This window comes from Tachyglossus aculeatus, chromosome 18 (genome assembly GCF_015852505.1).
Source record: "Tachyglossus aculeatus isolate mTacAcu1 chromosome 18, mTacAcu1.pri, whole genome shotgun sequence".
NCBI classification, from domain to species: Eukaryota; Metazoa; Chordata; class Mammalia; order Monotremata; family Tachyglossidae; genus Tachyglossus; species Tachyglossus aculeatus.
The window spans coordinates 489,776-503,662 of NC_052083.1; the positions used below are offsets into that span (position 1 = coordinate 489,776).

General features: G+C 44.4%; 1 protein-coding gene across 12 annotated transcripts in view; it reads left to right on the top strand.

Annotated features, from left to right (window-relative positions):
- PTK2 (protein tyrosine kinase 2) overlaps window positions 1-13,887 on the top strand; it is a 144,761-nt gene that overhangs the window by 90,110 nt on the left and 40,764 nt on the right. For 5 of the 12 annotated variants that reach the window (XM_038760708.1, XM_038760700.1, XM_038760701.1 and 2 more), the window contains 3 exons: window positions 7,561-7,644; window positions 8,802-8,819; window positions 12,486-12,542. In XM_038760708.1, the coding sequence (XP_038616636.1) occupies window positions 7,561-7,644; window positions 8,802-8,819; window positions 12,486-12,542 (159 nt within the window). The remainder of the gene's footprint in view (window positions 1-7,560; window positions 7,645-8,801; window positions 8,820-12,485; window positions 12,543-13,887) is intronic. The other 7 variants (XM_038760703.1, XM_038760709.1, XM_038760711.1 and 4 more) reach the window with 2 other exon arrangements.

Consider the following 13,887-nt stretch of genomic DNA (forward strand, 5'->3'; position numbering starts at 1 on the left):
GCATCCTACTTGCCACAGAGTGGGGCTTCGTCTGGACTTCTGCCCAACTCCTAAGGCCCAGCAGGGATGGTGTAAGAGCTCCGGTTTTGCCCAAGCCTGCCTTCTACACCAGTAACTCCAAATTTGTTGCCATGGCAATCTGTTGAGAGCCCTTTTTTTCCTCATGGCCTTGTCCCCACCTCCGGTCACCCTTCTATTCTCTCTTCACAAACCTCCACGTAGAAAATTGAAATCTGGACCATGAAAGAGGAAATGTTGGGTTACCCATCTTTTCCCTCTAGTCTGTGAGCTCCTTGTGGGCAGGGATCATCTATACCATCTCTTTTGTAGTGTACTTTCCCAAGTGCGTAGTACAGTGCCCTGCACAGAGTAAAAACTCAGTAAATACCATTGACTGATTTATCGATTACTTTTCAGCAGACATATTTTGATCATAACACCCAGTGTAATAAGGCTGAAGTAGGGATTATTCCTTTTGTAGTTTTTTTCATTAATGCTCAGTGCCGGTTGCTCTCTTGTCCATTACACATTGCTAAATTTGGGGCTCCCTTGCCCATTCAAGGATGTCAGCAAGATGGCATTTGTAGCTCTACAGCAGACTATTTGAGAGATATTGTGGAGTCAAGGTACCAAAACTGCTGTGGCCCATAATGAGGCTTTGAGGTGATTTGAGTCTTACAAGTGTCCTTAGGAACTTAGGAACTGAGTGATTGGGACATACCCACGTGGAAAACAGTTGACTGGAGAAGATAGGTCTTAGCGGGCGCATTATAGGATATGGGAGCAGGTCCAATCCTGATTTTATAAATCTGAAGCCTATTTGCAGAATTAGTCTAAGTTGTCAGTAATAAATGAAAAAGAATTTTATTTTAAGGAAGTAACTAACCAAGAACATGTAAACAAGTTTGAGTTTGCAACACTATTTTAAGCAGTGAATTCTAAATCACAAAAGCTCAAGTGTATTTTAATGAAAATGCTAGCACAGCCTTTTTATTTTAGAAATGGAAACATCTAGATTTATTTAAAATTCATGTGCTATACTAAGGGCTTCAAGCACTGCTAATGTTTTGGCAAAGGCTTGGAGAAGCAGCGTGGCTCAGTGGAGAGAGCCCGGGCTTGGGAGTCAGAGGTCGTGGGTTCTAATCCCAGCTCTGCCACTTGTCAGCTGTGTGACTTCGGGCAAGTCATTTAACTTCTCTGTGCCTCAATTACCTCATCTATAAAATGGGGATTGACTGTGAACCCCATGTGGGACAACCTGATTACCTTGCACCCCTCCCAGCACTTAGAACAGTGCTTGGCACATAGTAAGTGCTTAATAAATACCATCATTATTATTATTGTTAATTTATATATGAATACCTGAAAGTCAATTTTAATGACTTTCGAGAAGGAGCATGGCTCAGTAGAAAGAGCACGGGCTTGGGAGTCAGAGGTCATGGATTCTAATCCCAGTTTTGCCACATGTCTGCTGTGTGATCTTGGGCAAGTCATTTAACTTTTCTGAGCCTCAGCTACCTCATCTGTAAAATGGGGATTAAGACTGTGAGCTCCACGTGGGCAATCTGATCACCTTGTATCCCCCCCAGTGCTTAGAACAGTGCTTCGCACATAGTAAGAGCTTAACAAATGCCATTATCATTATTATTAATATTATTGTTATTAATGATCCACTTTGGGCAAAAGACAACACTAGCAATGTATCCAGATTACTTATTAAATTGTTTGATGTGGAGAGTTAATTAGTGGATGTTAATTAGTGTGGACATTAATTTGGTCAGTTTAATAATAGTTGTATTCTGTTAAGTTCTTTCTGTGATGTGCCAAGTACTGCAGTTAGCACTGGGGCAGATAAAGATAATCAGGTCAATCTACTTTCTTCTGGGGGATTGTCTCTGAAAGTCAAGTTAATTTAAAACGTTTTCTAAACGGATCAGCTTTCCTGCATCAAGGTCTTCTTAAATATATGTTTAGTACGTACTATGTTCCAGGCATTGTACTAAGCATTGGGGTAGGTACAGGCTAATTAGGTTGGACACAGCCTTTCTCCTACATGGGGCTCACAGGGAAAGGGATTTTATAGGTGAGGTAACTGAGGCCCAGAGAAGTGAAGTGACTTGCCTAAGGTTACGCAGCAGACAAGTGGTAGAACCCAGGTCCTCTGACTCCCAAGCCGTGCTCTTTCCACTAAGCCACGTTACTGAGGTGGTAGGGCATGTTGGGGAAGCTCCGCTGCTTATTCCTCTGTAACAGAGGAGGACTGCTGACTATACATATGTCCCACTGAACACTAATAGCCATGTTGAGTGTGAAGAGCAGTAATAATCAGGTGAAGAGTTAATTGTCAGTAATCATCTTGGATTTATAGCAGGATCAAAAATTGCATACTACTTGATGTTTAGTTAATTGTCCATAATCTAGCATGCACTCATATGTTCTTGTACTACACAATGTGACTAGAATGCTGTTAGGCAACTAGGGGACATTTGCCTGACAATGCATTGTTGAAAGATATGGCTTCCGCACATGTGTGCATGCCAGCCCTGCCGTGTAGATCATGGCTCCTTTGGCCTTGTTATGGTTGGGGCAACACCTTTGGCTGCACCCCCACAGTTTTTGGGGGTGTATTACGTATATTCCATCCCTCCTTTGTATCTGAAGAAAGATCACAGGAGGAACCAAGATGGTGGTATTGCCTCTTGAGCCCTCCTAGTTGGGACTGGAGTCCTCATGGGGGCAGGGTCCTCACAGTGTCAGTAGTGACCGGAATCTCTGGGACTGCAGGGGGCTAGGTGAGATCTGAGGTCCCTAGGGCTCAAATGGGAACTGGATTTTTTTTTGTGGTGGGAGCTGGGCACAGGTCTCTGTCGCAACAGGTCTTGGGGAATAGCGAGGAGACAAGCTGGCAGGAGCGGAAAGAACCGCTTGCATCTGGCCACAGTTTTCAGTAGACTGGGCAGCGCTTCTCCTTTTGCACCTCTTACTTCCTCATCCTTTCGCTCTTTCCCTCCCTTTCCCTTTTCTTCCTCCCTCTTTCATTCCCTCTGCTTTCTCCTCTCCCAAATCCCAACTCTGGCACCCCACCTCTTCCCCCAAGTTTCTCCCTCAAGTTTACCCCCCTCTCTCAAAATGAAAGTTGCATCTCAGAAGGACCAGAGCTACAGCGTGAGTTTCCCTAACGCGGGACTTGGAAATAATGCAGGCACGCATTATAGGAGGGGTGGGCACCCTTTTGACCTGCAGCGTTTCCTACTTGTCTCCGATGAATATATCAATTCAAGACTTACTGGAAGTTGAGATTATTTAAATGAGTAAATTTTTGGTTTACTGAGAAAAATGGAGATGAGCCAAAATGCTCTTTGTAAACAGCTTGCCTCTGTTTTGTTTTTTCATTTCTTCATTTTCATTTCTTCGTTTTCTTCATTGGTTCAATGTAATACTTGATTGGTAAGATTGGAAGTGATTGGCATAGCTGCTGTTCCTGTGGGGACTAAGCCATACTGTGAATACAAGTGGCGTTTCCACTGACCCAATTAGCACCGACACTGGGGTGTTGATCATGCTTCCCCCATCTGCTGGGTCCACTGCCTCCAGTTCGAGATGAGGGAGCTGGAACTTTCAAGAGCTTTTTGTGTGGAGATCAAGGAGCTTATCACAAGTAACACTTTGTGATTATGGCTAGGAACAAATACGATTTTATTTAACGTTTTTCATTCTTTCTGGAATAGTACAGCACTCAGTCTGTGTTGTGACCTCTGTGCTCCAAGTTGAAAGTCTGCCCTCTGCTCAAAGCTGAAAGAGTTTCTTGTGTCTGAGTGACATTCCCTTTTCCATTTGATCATTGTCGGGGGTGGGGAAAGGTGGATTCTGTCTACAGCTGAAAGCTGGGTTTTTTGACAGAGGAAAAACGACATGCTAATGTCACTGAAGGATTCTGAAGTTTTTAACTGGGAAAAAAAAAATCCCTGCTCTTGTATTTTGTGATTTGGTGGGTGCTCATTGAGTGAGCCCAGTGTGTGCTCTTCCCCCTCGGCCCTGAGGAGTGGACGGGGAAGCGCTGACCTGGGCACGGTAGCCTGAGGGACCATGCTGCTGGCCACTGGCAAGGAATGAAGGCCATTGCACATGTCTGAGACCCCTCTCATGTATCTGTACTTTTTATGTACCCTTTATCCGCCCCATCCTCAGCTTCACAGCCTTTACGTACATAACCATAATTTATTTTTATTAATGTCTTTCTCCGCTTTTAGACTGTAAGTTCCTTTTGGGCAGGGAGTGTGTCTACCCACTCTGTTACATTGTACTCTCCCAAGTGCTTTGTATAGTACTCTGCACTCAGTAAGCACTCGGTAGTTTGGATGACTGATGTATGAACTGGAGGCATGGAATTGACAGAAGAAACAGGGCAGGAGTTGTGGCAAAGAGTGGTTCTCCCTCTTCTTCTCAGCACACCCCTCCCCTCCCTCATCCCAGCAAGTGCAATTCAGTGTCCCACCCTAGTGTGGGAGTGGACTTGGCTGGGGCCCGAGTCCAGCTGTTCCACTCCTTGACCTGGGCTAAGCTTGGTTTGTTCCATTGCTGTTTCCAAGGATGGGGGTGGGCCCACAGGGGTCAGAGGAGCCACGGAGATAGCCATGCTGAAGGGTTAATAAGTGAAGCCTGTAAAAATGTTCTACAGGCATGACAAACCTATTGTTCATGCAGTTTTCCATTCTTATGTGGGCTGCTGTGGAGCAATAGATGACTTGCTAATAATTTGTAAAGTTAGGGTTAGAAAGGAAATTGGTGAAGAAAACTATCTAATGTTCATGCACTTGTGAAATTAGTGGATGAGACTTTCTCCCTGGGGTGGAGGGAGAAAGGTCCACAAATAGAGGATAGAAGAAAGCAGGAAAGGGAGAGATGAAACAGGCATAAATAGATGACGGTGACCTAAAGATTATCTAGATAGACACAGAGATAATTCTCTCTCTCTCCCAATCCTTCCACCCCGCGCGCCCCCCCCCCCCCCCCCACCCCCCCAGTCACCCCAGCAACATTAACCTAGATGACTGTCCCTTTTGGAAGCGATGGCAGCAGCAGTAGCAGAAGAGAACCTGGGGCCAGGGCCAGGCTGAAGGGCCCAGGGTGGTTGCTGCTTTTGCCACTTCTCTCCCTGGTTTCTAGTGCAACTCCCACCTCCCTTCAAATCTCTGGGAGCTATGGCCACTGTGGTGACAGCAGCAACATCATCTCAGCTGGGAGCTGAGCAGCCCAAGGCAGGAGTAGGCTTCTCAGGCGCATCTACCCCTCCCACATTTAATAATGATGGCATTTGTTAAGCTCTTACTATGTGCAAAGCACTGTTCTAAGCGCCTGTGCTCTAGTCAGCTGCCTGGTGGTCTGCAGAGCCTTGGGGGTCAGGGGGAGGAGAGCCACATGTTTGGCCTACGTGGATGAAGGGAACAACAATGATTTTGTCTGAGAAAGAGAGAGCGACGACTTAGTACTGAGCCCTGAGTATAGGAAGGTTGTGATCCAGAGTGGGTGATGGTACTGCAGCCTCTCTCTTTGACACCAGAAGGAAGAGAAATGGCCTTAAATTGCCCTGGGAGGCTTAACTTCCAGTGACTTCAAATTGTGTGCAGTGGAAAGCCCTTTGGAACTATGTGCAAAGTGCAAATTGACCTCAACAAGTAAGAGAAGTCGACCAATTAAAAACTATTTGAAGTTTAATTAAAAACAAGACTTTAACCAGGAAAGGATAGCAAATGTCCCAGATTTTAGGTGAGCAAAGGACTGACTTTGTAGCACTGTGACAGCAGGGAGCCAATAGCCACTACTACCACAGGAGCTGCCTGGACGGTGTGAACCAGGAGATGAGGCGGAAATGTCCAGCAGCAATCCCACCAGCCAGCGTGCTGGTGTGGGAGACAAGGCTGGATTTGTTCTGCAGCACTAGGGGACGTTCACGATGAGTAGTAATAGTAATAATAATAATAATAATAATTGGGGTATCTGTTAAGCGCTTACTACATGTCAAGCGCCGTTCTAAGCTCTGGGGGAGATACAAGATTATTAGGTCAGACACAGTCCCTGGCCCACATAGGGCTGACTGTCCAAGCTGGAAGGAGAACAGGTATTGAATCCCCATTTTAAAGATGAAATAAGTGAAGCATAGAGAAGTTAAATGACTTGCACAAGGTCATAAAGCAAGTATGTGGCAGAGTCGGAATTAGAACCCAGGTCTAATGACCCCCAGGCCTTTGCTCTTTCCATTGAGCCACACTATGAGCCCATTGTTGGGTAGGGACCGTCTCTATATGTTGCCAACTTGTACTTCCCAAGCGCTTGGTACAGTGCTCTGCATACAGTAAGCACTCAATAAATACGGTTGAATGAATGATTGAATGAGGAGCATTTCATTGTCACCACAGTATAGGACCAGGGTTTTGAAGAAACTGATTCCTTTGGTGGTAACAAGAGCATGACAGTATTCTGACCATTTTCCCTTGGGACGAAGAAAGCCACAGTTGATCTCATACTGTTGTAAGGATTTCAGAGAGTGAGGATAATCCCAGCCCCCGAGAAGGCGAAGCCCATCCTCTTCCCTTCTGAACAGCAGCCAGGCTTCCAAGCACTGTGTTAAAGCGCTGAGCTAAGTAGACGACCATCGGATCGGACTGGGGTTCACAGTCTAAGAGGATCTGATTTCCATTTTACAGATGAGAAAACTGAGGCCCAGAGAGAAGTGACCTACCCATCGTCACTCAGTAAGCAAGTAGCAGAGTCGGGTCTAGGTCCCAGGCCCCTGGACTCTGAGTCCCATGCTCTTTCTACTGGTTCACTCTGCCTCCCCAGCTAGGAAGCAGAACAAAAAGTGATGACCCTTCCTGCAGCTGGAAGCTCCCACTCTCTGGGTCTTTGTTCAAGCACATAATACGCCTGTTCAGGGTGAGGCACGAGGCTGAGAAGAGTAAAAGTAGATTTTGAAGGGTGGTGACTCTCAACCATGGTAATTAGCAGTAAATTACATGAAGAAATTTATAGGAAAACTGCTGTGTGCCTGTTCTTGTGGGAGGAAAGAGGTGGCAGCAGTGTCCCGTTTTGAATGTCCTTTGGCCAAGAATAGATGATCGCTCAACTGTCCTCCCCCTACACACCACTTGCCTTTTCTCTAGGTTTGTTACTGGGATTACTGATTTTAGGATTAAAGCCATCCTTTTGGGGGTATTTCCCCGCAAAGACTCCCCTGCCTTGCTAGAGGGCTAATGATAGAAGCCAGCCCTGGGAGTGCATTGCTTTTATGTCATCCAAGCTGAGGGAAATAGCTTTGACCCAGTGGAGTGCCGAAAGAACATTTTAAACTTTGCTGCTTGCAAGCTAGAAAATGTGGTTCGAATATATTCTGAGGGTAAAATCTGTGGGAAATGAGTGGTTGTCATGGAGATACAAAACGAATGAGAGCTTAGTATTTACATCCATATTCCCAGATGACCTCAAGTGTGGTATGTTGAGTTTTCTTTTGATTGGAAATAATTTTTCTGTTTTTCTCTTCCCTATCCTCGTATCGCGGTAAAGGAGCCAGTCACTGTCAGCATAAAGTAAAGAAAGCTAGACGCTTTCTCCCGTTGGTCTTCTGTTCCCACGAACCTCCACCTCCGGGTACTGCTGGCTTATTATGTGCTCAGGCTGCCTTATCGATCCTTTGAGTAAACTAACTCTGTAACTATATGTCTGGGATTTGACTCCACACATCGCTCCAGGAATGATCGGGTCGACTGTCTGCTTCTGCACCTTCTTCTGCTCCGACATTTAAGACTGCCTGCGATGGCTGATTGCCTTCTTGGCTGCTGATCTGCCTAGGAGATTTTCCATACTGCATGCCAATGCTAGGGGAGGTTTCCCCATGCTTTCCCTACTCTTTTGAGCTGGGACTGGATTTTTGCGTTCTTGGATTCCCCAAGTCAGCTTGTGGCTGAAGGAAATGCAGTGGTCGAGACGAATGCAAATAAGGCTGGGTATTTGCTTCTGGGTGAATGTTTGGGGATGCAGGATAATGTTCAAGTCTCATCTCGACAGTTGGGGAAGAGATGATTGGGGGAAATGTATTTCGCAAAGCTGTGTGCTTTTTGGATGCTGTTTTATTTGTAAATGTGGTTTAAAGTATTAGGACCATCTGAAGAGATTTCATGATTGCAAGAAACCAGGGGACTCCACGCAGCATATGACTGGCCGGTCTGAACAGGAGCTCCATATAATCATTTCATTGATGGCTATTTAGAGGATATCTACACCAAACATCCTTTTTTTAAAAAAAAAAGAACGAAAATCACTTAGTGTCTCTTCACTTTTAAAAGAATAAATTTGGCTGGTGAGAGGTGGCAGTCACCGACACATCTGGCCATTTAATTGTGGAGAGCTTCCAGGAAAATTAACCTGGGGTGGGGTGGGTGAGCCTCAGTGAAGCCAGTCCTGGACACTTGATGTAGAGTAACAGAGTAATGATCTTGTCCTCACTCCAGCTCTTCAACCAAAAGTAATTTTAAAGTTACCTGCATCATGTCCTGTAGTCTGTGGAGCTTCGAGTTTATCCTTTAATGTGAAAGACTGGGTGGCCAGACTTAATTTCTCCTGTCCTCCTCAAATCTCTAGCATTAGGCTTTAAAAAAAGATACTGTGGGTTTTGCTACTTTTTGATTTACTTGTGATTTTAATAGTGTATTCTCCTCTTTCTTCCCTCTTTCTCTTCCTCTTTCTTCCTTATCCCCCTTTCCCTTTCTCTTTTTTTTCCTCTCTTTGCATGCCACCTGGATCTACAGATGAAATTAGTGGGGACGGTAATATGTGTTTTCACATTTGTGTTTCTAACCTGCCATATGGAATCTTACTAATATGCATGTTGACTTAAATGTAGATCATAGATGGAAAAACAAACAACAGGGACTCACTGTTGCAAATGGAAACTGAAGGAAACACTGGAGTATTTTCAGTTTTTCTCTTCTTGAGCGTAACTTTAAAATGAAAAGACTGAGATTTCCAATCCGTCACAGCAGTGTTTTATGTAGGACTTGAGCACTAAATTTGAATTGTGAGGGGTTGGTTAGTATAGGAGCATGAATGGCGGTTTACCACTCTTCCAGGGAAATTCCAAAAAACATTGGCAGTGTATCACTGGGCAAGCTCAACTCAGTTTTCCTTTGGCAAATTCTTTGAATCATTGAAATGTTTACCACAGACATAACCACTCAAGTAAATGGGCCAAACTTCTTCATGAGGTTATCAATAATGATTCTGTTCCACCAAATAAGATTCTTTTATCAAACTGAAATTCGCAGTTAATGTCAGAATAGTCAGACTGAAATGTCAGAATGGGTGATAGACTGAAATGTCAGAATGAGTGGCTTAGAGTTCTCTTCCAGCTGAAATGTGATTTGGATGAAAAAAACAAACAAAAAACAAAACACTAGTCAAGGAAGGGTGAAAAACAAAGGACTGAAAAACAAGTTCAGTTCTGTGTTCTTAAAAATCACAGAAAACTTCATCATGCTTTAATGTCATAACTTGTAGGAAAAATTTTACCTAATTTTATCAGTGAGGTGGGGTAAAATGACCATTTATAAAGGCAACGTTACCTTTAAACCTGGAAGGAAAGTAATGAGTTGATGCAGCAGAGAAGCTTGGATAACAAACCAAAATCTCTCTTTGTAGCTGTGGTTCTAAATGATAAGAAAAACACCAGGCAGATGTTGTTGATTATAAGCACAACATGGATTTTTGTGGGAAAAAAATGGATTAATGTAGGCTGCGTGGTAAATTGTCTCATTTGGAACGGTTTTCCCCTGGCTTGTGTTTCTGTGATTAAAAGGTAATCCATTTTCTGAGCATGGTTGTTGTCGTCACTGTTATGGGGATGCTCCTCTTGAGCAAAGTTTTTGTGAAGATCGGGATGCCCAGAGGCAGCCCAGAAGCCAGGCCGGCCCCAGTTGACTCAGACCCATTGAGCCAGCGCTGCCTGTATTTAAGGGACAACAGCGTGGCAGGCAGTTCAGGGGGTTGGGGCGGGAGGAGGGGGATAGTCACGTCTTGCAGCCACACTTCTCAAAGGGTCTTTGCAGTGCATTTGCTTCCAAAACTAAGGGCAGCTTGGCATAGCTAGTGAAGGGCTATGAGCTGTGGGTGTGGAAGGTTTCAGCAACTGTACCGCTGCCCAGCTGAACCGCTTGGTCCCTTGGCTGTGACATAAGATTCTTAAAGACTTGGAAAAGCCTGCACAAAAACACCCCTCTTGGCATTTCTGATGTGTTCAGGTTGTGCTGATGAAGATTATGACTGACTTTATAAGTAGCTCGTACGGAGTTGATACGGAGTATATGTTGGAAAGTCACAGTTAAATACTTTCAACAGTTAAAGACTAGAAGTGTCTCGGGGTTGTATTGTACTTTCCCAAACACCAAATAAAGTGTTCTGCACACAGTAAGTGCTCAATAAATACCAATGACCAGTTGATTGCTCTGTAGAGGGGGGAATCACTAGAAGTTAGGCCGGAGTTGTCCTGCTGTCTGCCCATAGCTATGATAGCTTTGGAATTGGAAGGAGAATTCCTGTGGTTTCTATTGCTGTTTTCCCTCAGAACTAATAGAAATGGGAAGTAGCAAAGAGCACTGGCTCCAAGGGAAGAAGATCCTCTATAAAGGGGGCCTCTGTCCCTGACACCTAGCCCCCACTCCCTGTAGTTGACAGTGTAGTGACTACTAGGGAGACCCCTCCCCAGTCAGGGAAGATCATACTGCTGGGTTGGGAGTTCTGGCCTAAGTAAGGCCTGGCTACCCGAGGGCACCGAAAGTCCCCACACAGTTTTCCAGGAGTGGCATGCTTCAGGGTTGGCTCTAGAGCTCTGGCTGAATTCAGATGGAAGCAGATTTATTCTTCTCTATCAGTTCCCCCTGAAGTTTCTGCATTCTGATGGGAGAGTATTCAATGCTTTCTAATGCTGTTGCGGCTGGTTGCCATCTCAGCAGTTGTTGTAAGTAGTGCATGGCGTCAGTGCCCAAGTGTAAACATCACTATTGCCAGTCTTCGCCAGCTTGTGAAAAAGACAGCTTTACAAATTTCCCTTTTTACGTCTGTTCACCTGTAGCATAAGGGTGGTGAAACTCAGTTGGGTTCTTGAGTTGTATGTTGTCTTTCTCCACTTGTAGCAATACACTCCAGGATGTGTATCTGAGACCTGCAGTCCTACAGCCATTTGAATGATATAAAGATACAAATTTGGGTATGAAGCTGATGGGGAGTTGTTTCATAACAGGTTTCAAGCACATCCATGTGATAGTTTGGAAGGAGCTCTTTGGCAGTTGCAAGGATGTGTTCTGATCTGGTCGTCTGTTTCCTTTTCAAATTTCCATAGTGTTTTGATAGAAATGGGGAGGAAAGAAGCATTCTTTTGCCTTTCGTTTCCCTAGAGCAAAAAGAACAGGCCTTCTATACTGATTCTATCTTATTGAATCCCAAAGTGAAATGACCTGAAATAAGTGAAACAAATCCACTGCCCTTCTCATGTCATAAATATGACACTGGATTCTGTCTCTGACTGTTTTGGTTTTTTTAAGGGGGTGGGGGGCGGCGGAGAAGGGTGGTAGTCTTGGGAGCTAAGTACAGGAAATCAAACTTGAGAAACTCGGCTTCGAGGGGTTTCTCTAACTGCAGTGGGTTGTGTTCAGCCGTTGTGTAAGGATCTAGTGAGATGGTGTTTTCATTAAGTTTAGAAGGAGCTCTAGTTCTTTTTTTTAATCTAAAATTAACCCCAAAACAATATCATTTTCTAATGTCAGCTTTCAGCAACTTGATTAACTTAAGGTCCTTTAGACACTTGTTCTTTTCATCATAGCTTTTGAAATCAACACGATTGAACTAACCCTAACAGATAAATTCCATCCAGATCTACCTGCTCTGAACAAACAGAAGGAATCCGTCCACCACCTCTGTCTCCACCCGGCCCTCCCCTCCCCAGCCAGCTTGATCTATAGAGGAAACCAAACCTGTAGTGGAACAATCAACTATTTGAATATTGTCCCGAGCAGAGATGCATTGCTTCAACGGATACTGTTTCAGTCACCGTTATTTCTAACCTTAGGCCAGAATATTCCAGCTAGCATTGTGAAGTGTTTTTAAAAACTCTGGGAAAGAGGTTTGAAGGAGTTCTGCTGTGTGAGGAGCCCGCTTAGGCTGAGTCATGTGTCTGCCTCATGATTCAAGGACAGCTTGCTCCATTAACCCTTTGAGTTGCTCCATAATAAGTGAGTTTGTGTCCCGAATGTTGGGAAGATGATGTCAGTTTCATTTCCGTGAATGACTCATGCGTGAAAAGAATTGGAGTCATTGCTTAAATTCATTTTGGTTTTTGTCCATCCTTGGGAATTCAGGCTAATAATTGACTTTTTTGGATTAACATATAAAAAAAATTAAATCTGCCCTCAACTCAAATATCCGTGATTCCTTTATTACAGAAACGGATGACTATGCGGAGATTATAGATGAAGAAGATACTTACACCATGCCATCAAGTAAGTACTCAGAGCTGATTTGAAAATATTCTGTCGCGTTCATTTTTTTCTGCTAATAGAGTTAACAGATCCCTTAGGCTTAAGGTTAACGGTATCTGGAATTATGCTCATAGTTAAAATGTTCCTGATCCCTTAGGTTCCCCTTTTACATCCTAAACTTCCAGAATTTTGTAAGACTTCAGTGCAATTTCTGAGTAATTAATAATAATTATGTAACTTGTTAAGCACTGCCAAGCACTGTTCTAAGTGCCGGAGTGGATGTAGGTTAATCAGGTTGGACATAGTCCCTGGACCACATGAGGCTGACAGTCTTAATCCCGAGTTCACAGTTGAGGTAACTGAGGCACAAAGAAGTGAAGTGACTTGCCAAAGGTCTCATGGCAGACAAGTGGTGGGGTCAGAATTAGAACTCAGGTCCTTCTGATTCCCAGGCCCATGCTTTATCCCTTAGGCCATGCTGCTTCCTATAATGCTGCTTCCCAGACCTCTGTAGCCTTGAGACTCTTGAGTTCTGTAGCTCCACCAAAAGCGTTAGCTACCACCCATCAAAGATGACTCAAAATAGTTCTTCATCTTTGAAGAATCTGTACATCTCACCGACTGTTGCCATGCCCTGCTGTCAGGGTGATCATCCTAGTCACCAGTCTTTGGTGGGGCCATCCCCCTTAAAAGAAGGGGTAAGGTAGGTCAGGTAATAATAATAATAATAATAATAATAATAATGGCATTTATTAAGCGCTTACTATGTGCAAAGCACTGTTCTAAGCACTGGGGAGGTTACAAGGTGATCAGGTTGTCCCATGGGGGGCTCACAGTCTTAACCCCCATTTTACAGATGAGGTAACTGAAGCACAGAGAAGTTAAGAGACTTGCCCAAGGTCACACTGCTGACAGTTGGCAGAGCCGGGATTTGAACCCATGAGCTCTGACTCCAAAGCCCGGGCTCTTTCCAGAGAGCCATGCTGCTTCTCTAAGTCACTTCATTGCATCCAATAGTGAGGAACAATGAAGCCTCATTTTGATTTGTTTACATTAAATAATGTTGTAATTGAGTGACGAGAGAAAACCCACCAATAAGAATTTCACGACCACAAAAGTAAGACATCTGGTGGGAATCTCACTGAATGAATCGTGTCTTCTGTCTCAGTCTGAGCTCCATTGAGAAGCAGCGTGGCCTGGTGGAAAGAGCACGGACCTGGGACTCAAAAGACCTGTGTTCTAATTCCAGCTCTGCCATGTGTCTGCTGTGTGACCTTTGGGCATGTCACTTAATTTTGCCTCAGATACCTCATCTGTAAAACGGGGATAAAGACTGTGAGCCCCAGTGCTTAGAACAGTGCTTGGC